Source organism: Aedes aegypti, chromosome 3, assembly GCF_002204515.2.
Source record: "Aedes aegypti strain LVP_AGWG chromosome 3, AaegL5.0 Primary Assembly, whole genome shotgun sequence".
Taxonomy (NCBI): domain Eukaryota; kingdom Metazoa; phylum Arthropoda; class Insecta; order Diptera; family Culicidae; genus Aedes; species Aedes aegypti.
Genome location: NC_035109.1, coordinates 164626863 through 164645476, shown reverse-complemented (window position 1 = coordinate 164645476; position 18614 = coordinate 164626863). Strand labels below are relative to the sequence as shown.

General features: G+C 38.2%; 1 protein-coding gene across 4 annotated transcripts in view; it reads left to right on the top strand.

The window, feature by feature from the left end:
- Positions 1-18614, top strand: part of LOC110679012 (zwei Ig domain protein zig-8-like) — a 957706-nt gene that overhangs the window by 573106 nt on the left and 365986 nt on the right. For all 4 annotated transcript variants that reach the window (XM_021852876.1, XM_021852877.1, XM_021852878.1 and 1 more), the window contains exon 4: positions 11474-13079. In XM_021852876.1, coding sequence (XP_021708568.1) covers positions 12995-13079 — 85 coding nt within the window. In that variant the 5' untranslated portion in view covers positions 11474-12994. The remainder of the gene's footprint in view (positions 1-11473; positions 13080-18614) is intronic.

Genomic DNA, 18614 nt, shown 5'->3' with positions numbered 1-18614 from the left:
TTGTCCAGTGGTGCAGAATGACCTCAGGAATCGAGCCCTGTGCTCAGATTTGATGGACAATTTTTTTGCATAATAACGGTCTGTCGGGGCACCGTGTCAATTTAAACAAAATGATGGTCCAGATCAACGAATATTCCATTTTTGCCAATGAAGAGTTCGAATTTCGCCATGGACATTAGACTACTCATCAGCTTTTACGTGTAACAAATTTGAATCGTTCCAACAAATCCGAAGGCTACTCTACTGGTCTTGCTCTTCTAGATGTAGAAAACGTATTCGACAGTGTTTGGCATGAAGGCTCGATTGTTAAATTAAAAGCTTTAATTTTGCAACATACATTGTTAGAATAATCTGATGTTATCTGTTGAATCGTACACTTCAGATTAATTATCAGAACTCCAAGTCTAAAAGACTTCCTGTAAGAGCTGGTATTCCTCAAGGCAGCATTTTGGGACCACTATTACACAATATTTTCACATCTGACTTACCTGAGTTACCTAAGGGATGTCCAAAATCGAATGACACAAGCCTCTCCACCAAAAGACGAAGCCTGCGTGTCATCTGTAGTTGATTGCAAATCAGTTTGGATATTTTTTCTTCACACTTGCAAAAAAGGGGAATTTCTCCTAATGCTTCCAAAATTCAACTAATAATATACCCACATAAGCCAAAAGCTCATCCTTTGAAACCTTCATGCAGACATGCTGTCATGATAGAAGGGTTTTCGATAAATTGGTCAGATGAAGTCTGGGAGATCTCCCGCAATGTAGCAACCCTTGCTTTGCAAGTTAGCAATATGCCAAATAGGATAGATCCGGGTATAACAATTGAACCGTAGATTTAAAATATGTAGATAACTAACCTTAACGTGCAATTGAAGTCAAATATTTGAATTTGTGTGATGTGAATGATAACATGGAAAAAAATGTGTCAAATAAGAGGATTCATTAAACTTATTTTGCGTGGAAATGCTGAGTAAAATCAGCACCATCTAACAAAACATTTCTTTTCATGGTTAATACTCGTCGGACCCTTGAAATAAATCCTATTGCATTTTTGTGCAATCCCATCCCACTTTACTAGATTTACGCTTACCAATTTTTCATTTCATTTAGCGATTCAGTTTGTTGTAAACTCAACATATTGCTTATTTTTCAACTCGTTGAAAAACATGATCCTACTTTGTGAAGTGATGATACATTTATGAATCAATTCCAACCCACTCCCACAGAGCCGTAATCTGCTCAACCGTAAAACAAAACGAACGCATTGATTGAGTGCACTCCAGTGTCGGTTTCAATGTACAGGGGTTAGGAAAAATGATTGAGATAGGCAACATGTTGTCTGAATTCAAATACTTATATTGTATTTTAAAAACTGTTGAAATTGGAATTTTGTTTACTTGTGCAAATAACTTCACACCCGTACAAAATGCATATAAATCGTTTGAGTAACGAGTTTCCGCGCATAAAATGCTATTTCCTGAGTTCATCCGTGCATTTTGTTCCGTTCCGTATACACGTTCAAAGCGAATCGAATGTCAAATTCATAAATTAAATCGTTTAAAATTACAAAATAGTTCTCAAAAAAAAAAACGGTACACTCGGATTGCATGCCATCTTTCTTTATATAAAATATGCACATATACGTATCAGGAGTTTAGAGGATATTTTAAACAGGAACTTGGGGCTCGATGATCTAATGGCTACCGCTTCTGCTGGGTAAGCCAAAGGTCATGGGTTCAATCCCATTTCCCGTCCGTAAGTAGACTACTTTGTAGATGTGTACGTTGATTGTACAATCTGATAAATACATCTTCCATCTTTCTATACCATCTGCTCTACTCATCTGTTTCAATGTGAATTATTGACTGCATGGCATCCATATTATGCATGATCAAGCAAGTTATTGAAACATGAAAAAAAAATTGCCCTTCAAAAGTTATATTCAGTCGAATTTTGCCTATCTAAATCATTTTGTCTAACTCCTGTACATGCCTACATACGTCGGACGCAAAAGGGGAATATATGCTGAGGGTTTTGGGACTCGTTTTGCCATGTCCAGCTGGTCAGCTAATCCAGTGTGGCTTCCCTAGTCAGGGAAATTGCTGATTCCACACGGGTTTATGGTCAGCTCGGGTGCTCAATAGCAATCCGGCAGGCTCTAAGCCAGAGCCAATCACTCATTCATATGTACAATGTACTGCACACGTAAAATGTACATGAGCATGTTGCGTACAAATGATCCGCAGTCGTATATCAACTTGCCGGATTGCTGGGGTAAGCGTAAACCGCAGTCCAAATATCGAATCCGACCGTGTGGACAGCAGAGTGAAACACGACTTGCTCAAGAGCAGCAGTTGCCTGTCCTGTCCCTCTTGGCGCTTGGGGTTGCTTCGTGCTGACCACTCTAATGGTTCGCCTGATGTATTTCGATAAAATTTACACGAAAATCTAGCGACGTATACATAAATTATCGCTGGAATTTGCATCAAAAATCAATTTTAGTCGGTCATTTGTTGACCGCAACGAAACAAGGGTCAAACTAGCAACAATTTCAAGAGCCGACGGTTTCCACCAAGTGGTCGCATTTCACCGTCGAACAATCAATGGAAAGCTCATTGATTTTTGGCAATCGAGGGAAATAGAAATTGAGCGTATCACAGCCTTTTGTGTTTTGATAAATGGTTCAATGGTCTTTTTGCTTCAAAAGGTTTTTTTTTTCATTCCAAAATCGAGTGGGTAGACTTAAGGGTAGAAAATCTGTTGGATGGATAACTGCAAAATTATATGCGTCAAACCAGATCCTGGTGTTTTCAATCACAAACAACTATGGAATTCAAATTTGTTTGGGAATATATAAATAAACAACCCTTAAGGAGTTCTGGAGTTGAAAATAAATTAAACGCGAGCTGCACTGCTTCATGGTTCAAATAAGGATTAATTTTATTCCTGATATAAAATAATTGTCAACTACCTGACTGCCTACCGTTATGGAGCAATGCACGTGTTCACAAATTTGACGTTTGAGCGGTGCCAAGTTCACACGTTTCCATGGTCACGTAAATAACACGACAAAACTCAAACGTCAATGAGTGAACTCACGCATTGGTCCATTGCTTACACAGCTATCCTATGACAATGTCAAGCCACGCGATGGTTGTCCAGGGTCCACTGCTGGCTCATCGATTCCAATGGGCCAATGCACGAGTTCAATCATTGAATTGACATTTAAGCACACCCATATTCACTCGTTACCATGGCCACATTAATGACATGGTACCGCTCAAACGTCCAAGTTATTTTTACACGTTTTTGCATGGTTTTTATAAACGGTTTCCGGAAAATACACGGTATTTTTTTGCACAGTTTTCAGAATAACACGGCCTTTTTATTCCTTATTTACACGAATTCCAAAATTAATTTGGATTTTTACTCATATTCCGGAATTAGCACGATTTTTCTTGCACGGATTTCTTTTACACGGCGCGTATCCCCCCTGTAAAAAAAACCTCAGAGTATTTAACTCGTGCATTGGTCCATGGCAATTGTGCCATAGTGGTCGATTGGATTGATGTTAAATACTTCTTCCTGAAGATCGAGCTGTCTTGTTTAGACGCACTTTCGAATTTTCTGTTCAACATTGCACTTGCTATTAGGAGATCTGGCGTGCAGAGAAATGGCACTATTATCACAAAGTCAACGCTTTGCGGACGATATAGACCTAATTGGAATCAATCGCAAGTCAGTGGAAGACTCCTTCGTGCCTCTGAATAGAGATACAACTAGGATAGATCATTCATTTTACCAAAATGAAGTACATGGTTGCAGGTAGATATAGCGTCAGGCTTGGTGATGTAGGAGCTGAGGTAGTGTTTGAAGTTTTTGAAGAATTTCTTCTTCTTCTTCTTCCTGGCGTTACGTCCCCACTGGGACAGAGCCTGCTTCTCAGCTTAGTGTTCTTATGAGCACTTCCACGGTTATTAACTGAGAGCTTTCTATGCCAATGACCATTTTTGCATGCGTATATCGTGTGGCAGGTACGATGATACATTATGCCCTGGGAAATCGAGAAAATTTCCAACCCGAAAAGATCCTCGACAGGTGGGATTCGAACCCACGACCCTCAGCTTGGTCTTGCTGAATAGCTGCGCGTTTACCGCTACGGCTATCTGGGCCCCTTTTGAAGAATTTGTTTACCTTGAAACACTTGTGACATGTTACAACGACGTTTCCTGCGAAGTAAAAAGACATGTTGCGGGCCTTTTATGGACTACGTAACCAGCTTCGGTCGCGCAGCTTGCAAACGGAAACAAAATTCGCTCTGTATAAAACATTGGTTCTTCTAGTGGCTCTCTACGGGCACGAAGCATGGATGTTGAAAGAGGCAGATCGGTAAGCTTTCGGCGTTTTCGAGCGTAAAGTGCTGCGGACAATACTCGGTGGGAAACTCGAAAGTGGTGTGTGGCGCAGAGCATGCATCACGAGTTGTATCAAGTGTACAAAGATGCGAATATTATCTAGCGTGTAAAATACGGCAGACTTCAGTGGGCTGGTCACTTAGTGCGAATGTCGGAAGAAAGAATTGCGAAAATAATATTCAGCAGGCAACCAGGTACAGGTCAGCGGCTTCGGAGAAGACCACGAATACGCTGGCTGTACGCAGTGGAAGAGGACCTGGCAACCCTAAACGTTCGGAGCACTTGGACAAGTTTCGCCCAAGACTGACGAAGATGGAGCTCTACAATACGCCCGGCAATGGCGTGACGCTACGCTGTAGCCATCAAGGTATCAAGGTAGTTATTGCGACCTCCGATTGGGGAAAATCGTTGGAAACCTATGCAATTTGGGTATTTTCAGAACGGTCACGACGAGGGGATGACGATAATCGATGTCCGACGCCATTTTGAAATCTTAGATGGCGATCTCCGGTTTGGGCAAATCGTTGAAAACCCAAGTAGATACTCAGGACTATTTTTCGTGGAGTGCTTGGAAGTCCAACAACTCAATATAATACTTCGTTAAATAATATGAATTGTTAGGGGCCATCGCAGTATTAAAGAACTTTCTATTGATAATTGCTTATGCTTGTAGATCCTGAGGCCTATATTCGATAGCGATCTTGGAGGACCAATAATATCCACACAAATTAATATAATACACCGTTTACTCACATTGATGGTTGGGGCCTTGTTACGGTTGAAGATCCCAAGGCCTATAGTCAATGGAGTCCTAGGATGACCATAAACATCCGTACAAACCAATAAAATATTCCGACGACTTAAGTGAATGGTTAAGAGACTGATAGTCCATTGATTACGCTTGTAGATCCTAACTCGAGGAAGTCCTTGGAGGACCTAGGACATCGGTTCAAATAATAACAATACTCATTTTACTACTACTTTTACTAATATATAAGTCCTATGACATATAAGAAAAAAAACAGCAAAGGATCGCTAAATGCGCCAGTACTTTATATTCCAGGAAGATTTTGGATAATCTAGTGTACCAGCCTAGCATCATGATACGGTACTTTCTACGTATCCGGGAAATGATGGTTTTCTTGCACATAGCCTGACGAAGCAAAGTAACGGATGCTTCCTCGTTGCAGTGGTTTGTTGCGTAACTGCAAAACCAGAAGTCAATTTGGTTTTGTTTGTTTTACCTTGGCCAGGAATCCGACAGTGCCAAATTTAAAGTGACATAATTTTACCGCTATGGAGTAAAGCAAACAAACGTGCGCGAGAACTTTTTACTTACGCAGCTTTCCGGTTTGCTTAGCTCTATAGGCGGCGGGTAATCGTATTGTTTTGCTTAAGTTTTTCATTTCAGCCACACCACAAACCGCGAAGAACGGTGACTCACATGCGGATTTTGTTACGCTCATCGCTCACGGATCGTTAGAACAAGACGACAAGTTCTACCAATTAAGAGAGTGAGTTCCTCGCCAGGGAGTGGAATCAACCCTTTAAAACCGACCCGCCAAGATGGAAGGGGCCTCGGTGTGAAGAAAATGTACGACGTCCCCAGTTCTGACGGTTCGTTCCAGGAGGTGTGGCGTTCGGGTTAAACCTACTTTTTGTGTTCGACATTTTCGTTCAAAGTTCAGTGGGCATTTTCTGCCAAAATTGACGAGCAGGCCATTCCGGGTCGAGAGTATTTGATAGTGATATAAGGTGGATAAAGTATATTTCGGCATATTGGTGGAACCACCCACATACGCCACCCACATACGCCACCCACCCACAATCGAGGGAAAAATGAAAGTGTCTCCATCGATTCCTTAAGAACGATTCTAAGGGCGGAAAGCTAGTGAATTGTGACGACTTTTTAATAATAAATAAAATTGTGAGAAGAAAATGATTGATCAATGATCCGAAAAACCAGTGCCGCGGAACTCGGACCGCTACACTAGAACACCTGTTGTACTCACTTTGTTTCCAAAACTCGGATTTGACAATGCAAACAATTTTTCAAATTTTAACAATCTTCTAGGGTCCAGTATTGTGAGACAAAGAAATGATTAATAATTGATCTCCATTAATTCATAATTCTACATATATGCCCAAACCTCAAAGAGTTGTTGGAAGACCTTAGCTTGCACACATTCTAGCCTGATTAAGAACCAAATATATCGATAATATGTTAGTGATACTAAAAGAGCATAAATATTAAAAATTAATTTCATACGAGTAAACTCCACAAGATAAAACCTCGTTTTACGAACTAAGCTTGCTCGTTACACGCACTGTTTTAATTTAGGCACCAAATTAATTTACGCACCTCAATATAGTTCGTAAATTGAAGTTACAGTGTATTTTCAGAGGACCCATCTTTTGCATAATCTCCTATGTTTTAGGATTTAAATACTCTATCAACTACTGAATAAACAATTTAGTACACAATAAATTTAATTCGGAGATATCTCTTCAATTAATTATGAAAGAAATCGTGTTTAGGGGCATTGGTACAAAAATAGCCAAAAAAAACTATATGCTCCCACTATCTCCTATCAATGAGGCTAACGGCAATCGATCATTTAGATCAATATCGTTTACCCAAACTATCGCACATCGTTTGGAAATGTTTGGAATTTGTGATAAATTATTCACAATATTTTGCATAGAGCATAAATAATGATCATACACATTCTAAAATTTTTTATACAACTTATTTCTGCAAGCTATATTCATGATTATTAGATTATTAAAAAAATTATTTAAATATAAAAACACGTTGAAAAAATTTAAAACAAAAATTCCTCTTCAAAAATATTTCATTGTACATTTGGCCCCATAATCCCCTAAATTTCCATCTTTTTATAACGTTCTCTGTGAAAAATTGTTGATTGGACTAGAAATGATGGATTTCATGGGAAATAATCTCCACAATAAAATAGTTTTACTCAAAACAACATTAAAATCTAAAATTTTCAAGGAATCGGGGCAAAACGGGCACCATAGCTTATCCCAGAGTGGCCTCACATTCATGAAACCATCACCAATCGATTCCTGAGAAAATTTCCTTTCGAATGAGCTATAAAACTTATTTTTCATCTTTCTATTGTAAAATTCTTTGGGTTCGGAATTCCCCAGCGAAAGTTTTCGAACGAGATGTCGCACACTGCCTAACAAAGGGCCTTCTGCTGATTGTGAGCAGTGATGCTAATACTCATCGCCTTGATTTTTTTTTATTTTTTTTTTATCTCTATTAACGAGATTTTTAGCCCTGGGCTAGTTCATCTCGGGACCAACGGCTTTACTTTCCTTCGGGGAATTTTTTAGTGACTATCTCGGGGATGGGATTCGATCCTAGGTCCTCGGCGCGAGAGGCGTGTGTTCTAACCACTACACCAGGTCCGTCCCCATACATCATCATCGCCTTGATTTTAAAACTCACAGATTAAATTATCTTCATAAGGTTTTCAGTAAACCATTTGATTCAATATTATTTTAACGTGAAGATGCATCGAAGCCAAACCTCGAATTTTCAAGAGCACAAATCTAGAGAACCAGACAACCGTTTGTGCTGAAAATGCTACTCACTGGTCACTAGCTGGTGGTGACCAATCGATTAAGTTTTCAGCTCAAACGGGTGTTTGGTTCTCCAGATTTGTGCTCTTGAAAATTCGAGGTTTGGCTTCGATGCATCTTCACCTTAAACACAAATATTGCCAAAACAAACGAAGAACCGCAAAAAGTTATTTATGAAATACGTTTCAAAATGATTATTTTTTCACCACAAGTTGTATATTTTTCCAACGAGGCTCGCCGACATTAGCTGACTCTGCTGCTTCTCTACAACCCACAATTGTCGGCTCCATATCGTGTCCTTAATGCTACAACTAGATAACTCTTACATTCTATTTTAAGAGTTCAATTTGTCGAAACATAAACCCTAATGAAATCTGCCAGATGTTTACAGATCATAGGCGTGTGATTCAAAATAAACTAGTCAAAGATACCGCTTCAATAATATTAGGGGAAGGGGTGGTAAAATGAACACCTTAAGAAAATCATCTTGTTTCTGATAGAAAAACGAGAAATTTGTATAGTTCAATCGCACAACATCAAAAATAGGAATATTATCTATAGCAGCAACATGGATTCAGACTAAAAAAAGATAAATTTTCACATATTTTCATCGCTATCAAAAAGTGATGCAAATGTGGGTAAAATGGTGGTAAAACGAACACCATGCAAAAAACCCGAACAAAAAAAATATTTCTGAAAGTTTTCATTGTCCCACCGAAAATACATCCATTAAAGATTGTAACCCTTTCAAAAAGAATTCTAAAGGTATCAGATTTGACATCATATCATAACGATATTCACCTCACTGAAAAACCTCAAGTCTTCCGAGCTAAAAGTTACGGCAGTTCTAATTTTCGAACGTGGTTTTCTAAAATCTTAGTTTTCGTTGATATTTTCACTTCAATTGACCAACGTATCAACTCGAACACTCAGATTTATGCTCTAAAGTCTAAATCGTCCGTGCGTGATAAAAATTCATCGAAATTAGTTTTTTCTCGGTAAAAAGCATGGTGTTCATTTTACCACCCCTGTCCATTTTACCACCACTTCCCCTATCTGTGATTATCCATCACCTTGTGAAACTGTCAAACTTTCAATGTTGAATAGTTCGTAGTTTGGATTTTCGAGTTATTTAGTTGTAGCATCAAGGGGACGATATGAAGAAGCGGCCTAAACTACTAAAATGATTTTAAGATTTTTATGTACTTTATCATTTTAGAATATACCTTATATACTATATTATTATGATCCTTGATTGAAAATGGTCTAAAATATAAATTTATTACATTTCCATGCCGTCAAATTGGCTGAAGTCAATAAAATAAAAAACGTGCTAATAAAACAAATTAAAAAAATATATATTTTAGGAATGCAATATTACCCTAATGTTATGCACTATATGAAAGCTAGTAGTTCAACACTTTTATCAAGCATGAGAATTGAAAAAAATATATTTGGTTGAAGTTTTTGTTTCATTCAATATTACACTTAAGTAATTTTGATGAAATTTAACATGAAAAACAACTCTTATAACGTCATTTAGAATAGTATAGATAAAAAAGCATCCTTTGATCATACAAAAAACGTTACCTTTTTTGGCATTCTAATTATTTGAATAATTTAATATTTTACATATACAGTGGGATTCCGATTTTGGGATAACAATAGGAGCAAGCCAAGCAAAAAGTCGGGTCTCTTTGCTTTTTGTAGAACTTCTTTGACAATACCTAAATAAATAAACGACTCACAGAAGCAGCTATATACGCTGTTTCACCACCATGACACATGCAAACACAGTCAAAACTGCACTTTATTTTCAGTAAGGTAATTAAATCGTGCGATGAATACGATAGAGATTCTGTATAATGTTAAACATTTGAAAAAACGGCAAACATTTGAAAATTTGGCAGCAGAAGCGATAGTCATTGGACCACCAATCCCGTCATTGTTAAATTTGATGCTTGGACTTCAAAGACAAACTTTTATGTTATGTCATTATGTTTTTTAACACCCATAACTCTTTTGTTAATACGTTCCTAATGAAAAGTATTGTATTTCTGTATTCTTCAACTATTTTATGGAATTGTCTAGTTCTATAATAAAGGTCACTTATGCGATTATTGTTTTTACACGGCCTTTGTGTACAAATAGTATGCATAAATCATATAAAACGTCATTGAAGTGTGTGGAGCTTCTGTCACTATTAACATGACAGATCTATAAATTTACAGCACAGCCCTCTCCTATGGAAATCCGCTTCGAAAAGGACCATTTGGAAGTCTGGCCACCATTTGGATCCATAATTATGATGTGATGACGTCCAAATAATATTCTTGAAATTGAAAAAAAAATTGGTTCCGATTTTGGCCCGGTTCCGTTTTTGGCAACTGAAAATTTCGATTTTGTTGCCAAAAACGGAATCCCACTGTACATAGTTGTTTTTCAAACCAAGTTCATTTGAAATACATTAAAATTATGTAAAAGGTTGGGATTTTGACCCAACTTTTACATAATTTTTGATAATTTTTTAGCCAGGTTCTATTGAATGCTAGACTCCAATTTTTGGCAGTCGCCGGTTATAATTGTATTCCAGTTTCCAGTCTATATTCCGTTCCAAATGTAAATAAGCGGCATCGATGTAAATGCCAACAAACCCCTCTCGACTAAAAACACACAACTTGTTGTAAATTGATCAATCCTTCGTCAATGTGATGAGATGACCGAGAGGTAACGGTCTTGAATCTAACTCTCTGCATCGTAATTCAAATTCCGTTCAGTTTTTTTCTAATCTTTTGTTCATTATTCAAAGCGGTTCTATCGATCGTAGACCGATTTCAAGCTGCTAGTTTTTGCACATTTGAAATATGCAATTTTACATCATATTTGCGACGGAAATTGTGTGCATCAAAAACGACGTGCTAATACCATTTTTTTGCTGTGTTCATCATCTATTTAAATTTATGTTGTCGTTTCGTTGAGATATTAATCCGTCTTATAATAACTGTTTTTAGCTTCACGAATTTTCAAAAATTTTAAAATATCGATTCTGATTAAATTTTTGACTTTTACCCGTTAGACAATGTCCTGTTGACTAACCTATTCTTCCCATCATTCCAACTGCTTTCTTAAACCAAATCAGTTTTCTATCCGCAATAAAAAAAAAGTAAAATCGGGATGAAACAACACACTCATATACGTGGTACAAATCGCTGAACCGTAAGCCAAAACTATCAATCCTCGCAGCGAAACCGATGAAATAAGATAGAAAACTAATTTTCTCTAAATTCCATTTGCTGTTAGCAGCAGCTTTCCGTACCGACGACGGAGACTATTCAAAGTTAGTCATCCGCAAAAGCATTCGACCCGTTCCGTGTCGAAAAGAAGGTGTCATTACTCTTATCTGATGTCAATGTTTTTTCTTCTGTCTCTTTCTTCTTACAGAACACGCGGCAAAGGCCATCCTTTTCTTCGGTGAACAATGAACGGGCTGGACTTGCAACATTGCTCCTGTTCGACGACTAACTGGCACTGCAGTGGCGAGCTCTGGCAAAGAGTGATAAAAATCTATTGAATATTCAGTCAAGTGAGAAATGCCTTACCACATTGCTTCCTTCATTGGCATTGTCCTGCAAACGAGTGCAAACGACAACTTAGACGACGGCGACAACAGTGCAAGGACAACGGAGATCAAACTGAAAATTGTTGGAAAGTGAACAGTTTCAAGGGTGAAAACACACCAAATAGAGGCCGGGATCGGAAGAAAAAAGTTGCACTACAGAATAGAGGAGAGCACTCCATGAAAAGTGGTGCGAGTGTGGGAGGAAAATCATTGGCAATTTTCTAGCTAAACAGAAGAAGACTGAAGGAAAATGACAATGTCAACAATTGTTAGCTGCTTCACCCCTCCACCACAAGTAGCAGCCACTTCGATGGCATCAGTTTTAGAAACTTCAAAAAACTTATCTTAATTTGAAAGTGATTTTCTTCTCTTACATAATTCATTGGCGTCTCACACCGATTCAGTCCCATCAGAAGAAAATAGAGACCTGGAGGTGGTGAGGAAAAACGATTACGCTTCTACCACACCGCAGCGGAAGTTGATGGTGGAATAGTGTGCTTCAGCAACTTGGTTCCGGAAGCGTGATACGGTGCTTCTACACCCGTTCCAAAGTGGGGAGGGATAACAACTCAGCATCGTCCCTGTTGAAGAAAAAAACTTTCCTGCCACCAAGCCGCCTTCCATTAAGCTTCAAGCTTCAACTTTAGTGACCTGTATACTTCTGACAGCATGTACATAGTAGAACGTCCTTTTGCGCACTAGTTTGTATGTGTAAATAGGCATTTTTTTTAGTTCAAAATAACAGAACAGTGTGTTAGCTATGCTTCTGGGAAATCTCTACCGTAAGACTGCAGCATCCCGATAAACACCGCGCTAAGATCGAGTACATACATGCCTTTCAGTTCTCCACGACCCCCTCTCTGTTTCTTCTAGAGTTTTGCTGGTCATTGCAACTTTTTTCCCTAACTGACGAACAAACTAGTGCTGAGGACCGACCAGCAGTTTAGTGTAGTTATTTCTAAACAGTGTAGCAACAATATTATTTTACATCGGTTACATATTTTCTCTCGTCTGCTCGTCCCACCATTAAGAAGTGACGACAAAAAAAAGACTGAAGATTCTGCCGGTTTTCAGAAGTTGGAGAAGCATCTGATGTCAAGCAGAGTTACGCGGCAAGTATATACGAGAAGTGAAACAGTGCAGAGTGTAAAAGTATGCTCACGGGAAACCGGAAGCGATAACGGTTGCCTGAACTACTCTTGTGAAGAGTTCTGAAAGAAAGCACACTCGTCGAAAAAACAAGTTCAGCGATACAAGTGGGGGTAACACGTGCGGTGAGGAAGAAGCAGCAAGAGAAGAAACGACTCATTGCGGAAATTTGCGGTGCCAGCAACCAAAACGGGATGAGCACATTCAAAATGACAATGACGAGGACGTACATAATCTGCATACTGTGGATGGCTGTTTTTCTCGACATGAGCGATACAGGTAATACTGACTACATTTGCCTATCTGTCTTTTATCGTGCACGTTTTCGAATAAGATTTATTTCAGCCAAGCTAAACTATTCCAGTCCGCATTGTTGGCAAAGTCGTTGCCGGAGTGAGCTCTAAGGCAACTACATTACGTACGAGAACTTCCAACGAAACGGGAATTCTTGTTTTCTTTTTGTATAAGCGCAGTCCGTTTTAGTGCTCAGTAGGATAATGATGTAGCACTCAAGCGGAAAAATAGAAGTCACTTTCAAATACTCAAATAGGTACCTACCGAATACAAGAACGTATTATATGTGAGAAACCTTTCAAGATAGGGTATCCGTCCTATTATGGAGAACCTATGCACGGTGTTGAAATTTAAGTCGTTTGACGGTGGCCAAATCCTATTTATTGTCGTATTTTGCAATGAAAGTGTTGAAACTATTCTTTATTTGAAGTATACAGAGGTAGAAAAGTAAATTTTAAAATGAAACTTCCTTCCTTTGCCCTTTTATTGCGGTATACAAATAAAAACATATGTTTTATAAAGTTCAGTATAAACTAAATGCCACACAATGTTCGATCATTGCAATTATGCTGCCTCTATATTAATGACACTGCACGGTACTGACTGTCAGTTTGTGTGACTTTGAGCATATCTGTAAAGAAAACTAACTGACTACTTTAGGCCACGATTCGAAAACAAATCTACAGAATCGAATGATTTTTAGCCGTTTTTTCTTCTCTTCCATTGTTGTTAGAAGGTAATGTAAATAAACTATTGTTATTCGTCTGAGACCACTAGTTGGATGTGATGATGATACCATATAACGGAGCAAGGTGACCTCACTAAAGCATTTGTAAACATAACTATTGGCTCGGGGGTAGACGCGGGGGGTAGCCTAACTCAAATGCCATCCAGAGTGATTGATAATGCAATGATTGCTCATAAAACTTTCCAGAAATGTTGTGTTATATGGACAACAAATCAATTTATCGCAATGAGATCATCGGAGCAAATGAATTTTCTAAAAGGATTCGAAATGTGAGAATTCAAAATATGATACGAACCAGCATCAATGAACTCCATTACCTTTCCAGTGCCTTATTTTGGGGAAAAATGAGCGAAAACTAAAAAATCGAGGTTCGCTGAAACAACTCTATCTACCATGAAATTAGCAGCTGACTCTTGCGAACGTTTTCGAACGTGTGATTGAAAAATCCTAATAATTGAGCACAAAAATTGAAGATAATATCTTACCGAACCGTCCCGTCATGGAAGTCACCCGTAAACAGCTTTACTTCCTATTTTTCACTGATCAAAAAACGTAAACATACCGCCTCCAGAGTTTTGCCTTAATTGGGCTCTCATACACTCTTTGTATTAGTTATTGTGGAAATAACACGATTTTCTACATAAATCGGTAAATTTAATTGCTCACCAGCTAAATTTGTTCATTTGTTCTCACTAGGGAACATACATATATCGGTTGAAGCAGTGGTCCTGGATGAAAACATAAATTTCGTACTGTCAAACGGGGTGACTTGCAACGGCGGGGTGACTTGCAACACATTGTAATTTACAACCAAATTTCACTGTAAAACACAAAATTCAAATGAAAATTTGTTATTAATCGATACTACAACACGTGTCACTTATAATTCATGTAGTGGCCACAATTAAAGCAGCTATTAGAAATATTTTTACAAATTGAACATAATTCTGTTAAATGCCTTTAAAACTGATACTTGATGGAGGTTCGAAATCGTGGCCTGAAAACATGATATTGATTTAATCCACAAAACTAATACTCTGCATGTTGTTTCTACAACTAATGAGTTATAATATGACGAATTTTATTTTACGAAATTTTAGCAACAACTTTTTAATATAAATACTTTTTATAATGATGTACCTATGCGGGGTGACTTGCAGCATCTAATTTTCATGGAATTTAGATTTTTATAAAAGTGGAAAACTTTTGTATTAGGTCTACTTTATAATTAAATGAGTCATAATTCGTCAATCATCTTCTAACATTCGTTAAATGTATTGTTGAATTAAGATATTTGACCTTGATGATTTTACGCCTCATTTTCCCATACAAAAATGTCTCAATCGTTTTCTTGAAAATAGGTAATCAAAATGATCTTGTAATGGTTCTAATGCTTTAAATACATGAATAATAATTCTTAACAAGTGCGACTAATAAAAAAAATCAATATATTGATGGCAAAAACTAGATTAGCATAGAGTGTTGCAAGTCACCCTGCATAAGGAATTTGAAAATTTTCACCTTTTTTATGATTTTTGGTATGCTAAATTAATTCGATTCAATCTTCTGTCACCTCATTCTGTAGGCGGGTCGACCATTAAATGTTCATAAAGGAATTTAGATTTTTAGATGACGTTAAGATCATGGTTTTGGTTGATTGAAGTTGAAAAGTGTTGCAAGTCACCCCGTTTGACGGTTACGGGTTTCCTTAAGCAAACTGCTAAGAAGGTAACATATGTATGTATGCATGAGGCATTCATTTTTCAAAGCTTATCGCACGAATGTTCTGAATAAGCTTTAGTTATAATCAAAATTAAATAGATTTATCATGCCTGTGAATATTAGCCGTTATATTCTAGTGAAACAATAAAAAAAATCTATTTTGTTCCCACTTTTGCCATAATTGGTACTTCTACCCTATATGTACGTACTGTTTTCAGATTTTGTGCGTTAAAACAGTGATCAAAGAGTAATCAGCTGGCGTGATGCCTAACGGCGAATATAGCTAAGAAAAATAGAAGTGATAGGTTAAAAAACAGCTATTGGCTTATTTTTGAAAAAGCATAACATATTCCTAGATTTTTTCTTCAATAATATCCAGCAATTATGCGTTGTTGTGATATTTACATTTTAAATTGACAGTTTGGGGAAAATGGATAGATTTTTTAAGTGTATATTTTCTTTAAATGCATGGCGAATGGTGGCTTGACGGTTGTACAAACCACATCAGAAGAATGTGAGAAAACTATTCATTCGAACAATACAGCAATACAAAAAAAAATAACACGTACGTAAGGCCGAAAAAATTTAAAATTTCCAAAAAATGTCAAATTTCCAATATTGGTTTTCAATATTGTACTTGTTTTCAGCTGGTTTTGTTATTCGTCCTTAGATAACAGGTGTACCTGGTTTGTAAGCTTTAAAACTGTTTTTTGTTAACACTAATAGGGAAAGTGTACCAGTTATGGCTATAGTGGTTCTCTATTTGGCCATATGTGTTTTCTCGAAAACTTTCATATTTTGAATATTTTTCAATGTTTTAACATCAAGATACATTTGGTATCAAACTACTTAAACACACAGAATGATCGAAAATTTGAAGATAATCAAATTATCACGTATGGCGAAATAGGGAACCATTATGTCCAAAACTGGTACACTTACCCTAGTTGTGGGATTTTTCTGAAACGTTTTTCACTTGCAACAAGTGTTATGACAACTTTGCTATAACAATGTAGCCTTTTAAATAGAATATTTTATTGATATTCATGAATAATTCATTTCTGAAAACCTTCAATGCACATCTTTTCCAATCAATTGATCAGTTGATTCTCAATTTGTTTTTTTATATATATGTATAGAACTGATTGTAAAATAAGTGCCCTGCTTTTGGGGACACTTACAACCTATTATACTACCATTCTTTGCATATTTGTCTCACAGTAGATATGGTTTGCAAAGAACATGGCACAATTGAGCGTATAAGGGCAGAAATATATTTCACAGTAACAATTGTCTATATTTTATTTATATCTAGTGGAATATTTATACTAACAGCATGTTAAATCGGATTGACAATGGGTCACAGCGTGATCTGAAATATCTCAGCAAATATTGATATTCAATTTCCATGAGGTCTTACTAACAGTTATTAACAGCTCTCCCCCGATGACATCCGGTTGTTTCAGTCGCGCTAGATTGTACTGAGCCGGGCGTCGGTACCGTACATCGTTGATAACGGATAGTTTTGGGCGCAGTTTCATCATCACCAGGTAGTGGTCAGAGTCAATGTTAGCGCCACGATAGGTTCTGACGTCGGTTATGCCGGAGAAGTGCCGTCCAAGTGCCGTGGTTGATTTTCGATTCTTTCTGCTGAGGTGATCTCCAGGTGTACCGATACGGGAGGCTGTGCCGGAAATAGATGCTACGAATGGCCATGTTCTTAGAGGCGGCAAAATCTATCAGTCGTAGGCCGTTCTCGTACGTCAGCCAATGGGCGCTGAACTAACCAATCGTCGGTCTAAACTTCTCCTCCTGGCCAACCTGAGCGTTCAAATTTCCTATGATGATCTTGACGTCGTAGCTTGGGCAACGGTCGTACTTACGTTCGAGCTTCGCGTAAAATGCGTCCTTGTCATCATCAATGCTTCTGGAGTGTGAGCTATGCACGTTGATTATGCTGAAGTAAAACGATAGGTCTTTGATTCTTAACTTGTACATTCGTGCATTGATCGGCCACCACCGGATCACGCATCTTTGCATATCACCTATCACTATAAAAGCTGTTCCAAGCTCACGTGTGTTGCTGCTGCTCTGGTAGTTGGTATGATTACCTCTAAACGTTCGTACCATTGCTCCTGTCCAGCGCACCTCCTGCAGCGCTACGATGCCGAAACCGCGGGTCTTCAGTACATCGGATGACGTTGAGAGATTTGCAGTTCCGCGTACCGAGTTTCCAATGGCTAGTCCATTTCCGTCGCTGTGGTCTTTGCCTATTGTTCTGGTCCGTATTCTTTCGTCGACGTTCCTATGCTGATGTGTTTTTACGGCTGGATTGCAGGGCCTGACAGCAACCCCCTAGATTTCCGGAGGACCATTCCCCCTAAATGTTCGGAGGGCCATAGCGTACAGTTTAGCTTAGAGTTCTTCTCTGACACTCGGACGATGCTTAGCTGCCCCTGACATGGGGAACAGAAGCTGTTGTGAGCCGCTCCTAACATGGAGTACAGATGCTTCAGGTTTGCAGAAGCAAAAACAAAAGCAAACCCCATCTTTCCTGTCAGCATACGACTAAAGTTTCCACCGGGGTTGGTTACCTGATCTTCCCAAAAGTTACTCGTACCCCGGCCAATACCACAAGGAGGTAGGAATAGGAGTTGCTGGGCAACCCAGACAACCAGAATATACGTATAATGAAATCACCTTTTGCGTTATGCGATGCTTCTATGCGCAAAATTTCACGTATAAGATGTCGTGAAAATGCCTTATCCGTTCAAAAGTGGAGGCGATTTTATATGATGAAAAATAGCATTCAATGCGAGTTTGTAGATATTATTGCGAATACATATGAACTCATGAAATAGCGTTTTATGCGGAGAAACTCATCGATGAAACGATTTAATCCACTATTTAGTGTGGCTGTGGTATAATTTGTATGAGTAAACGACTTGATTGGTAAACTGTTATGCGACTTATGGTTGTCTGGGAAGAGGCTAAGGACCGCACAAAGGGGTCTGTTTTATTCCTGCAGGTACGCGAGGTACCAATGGTAC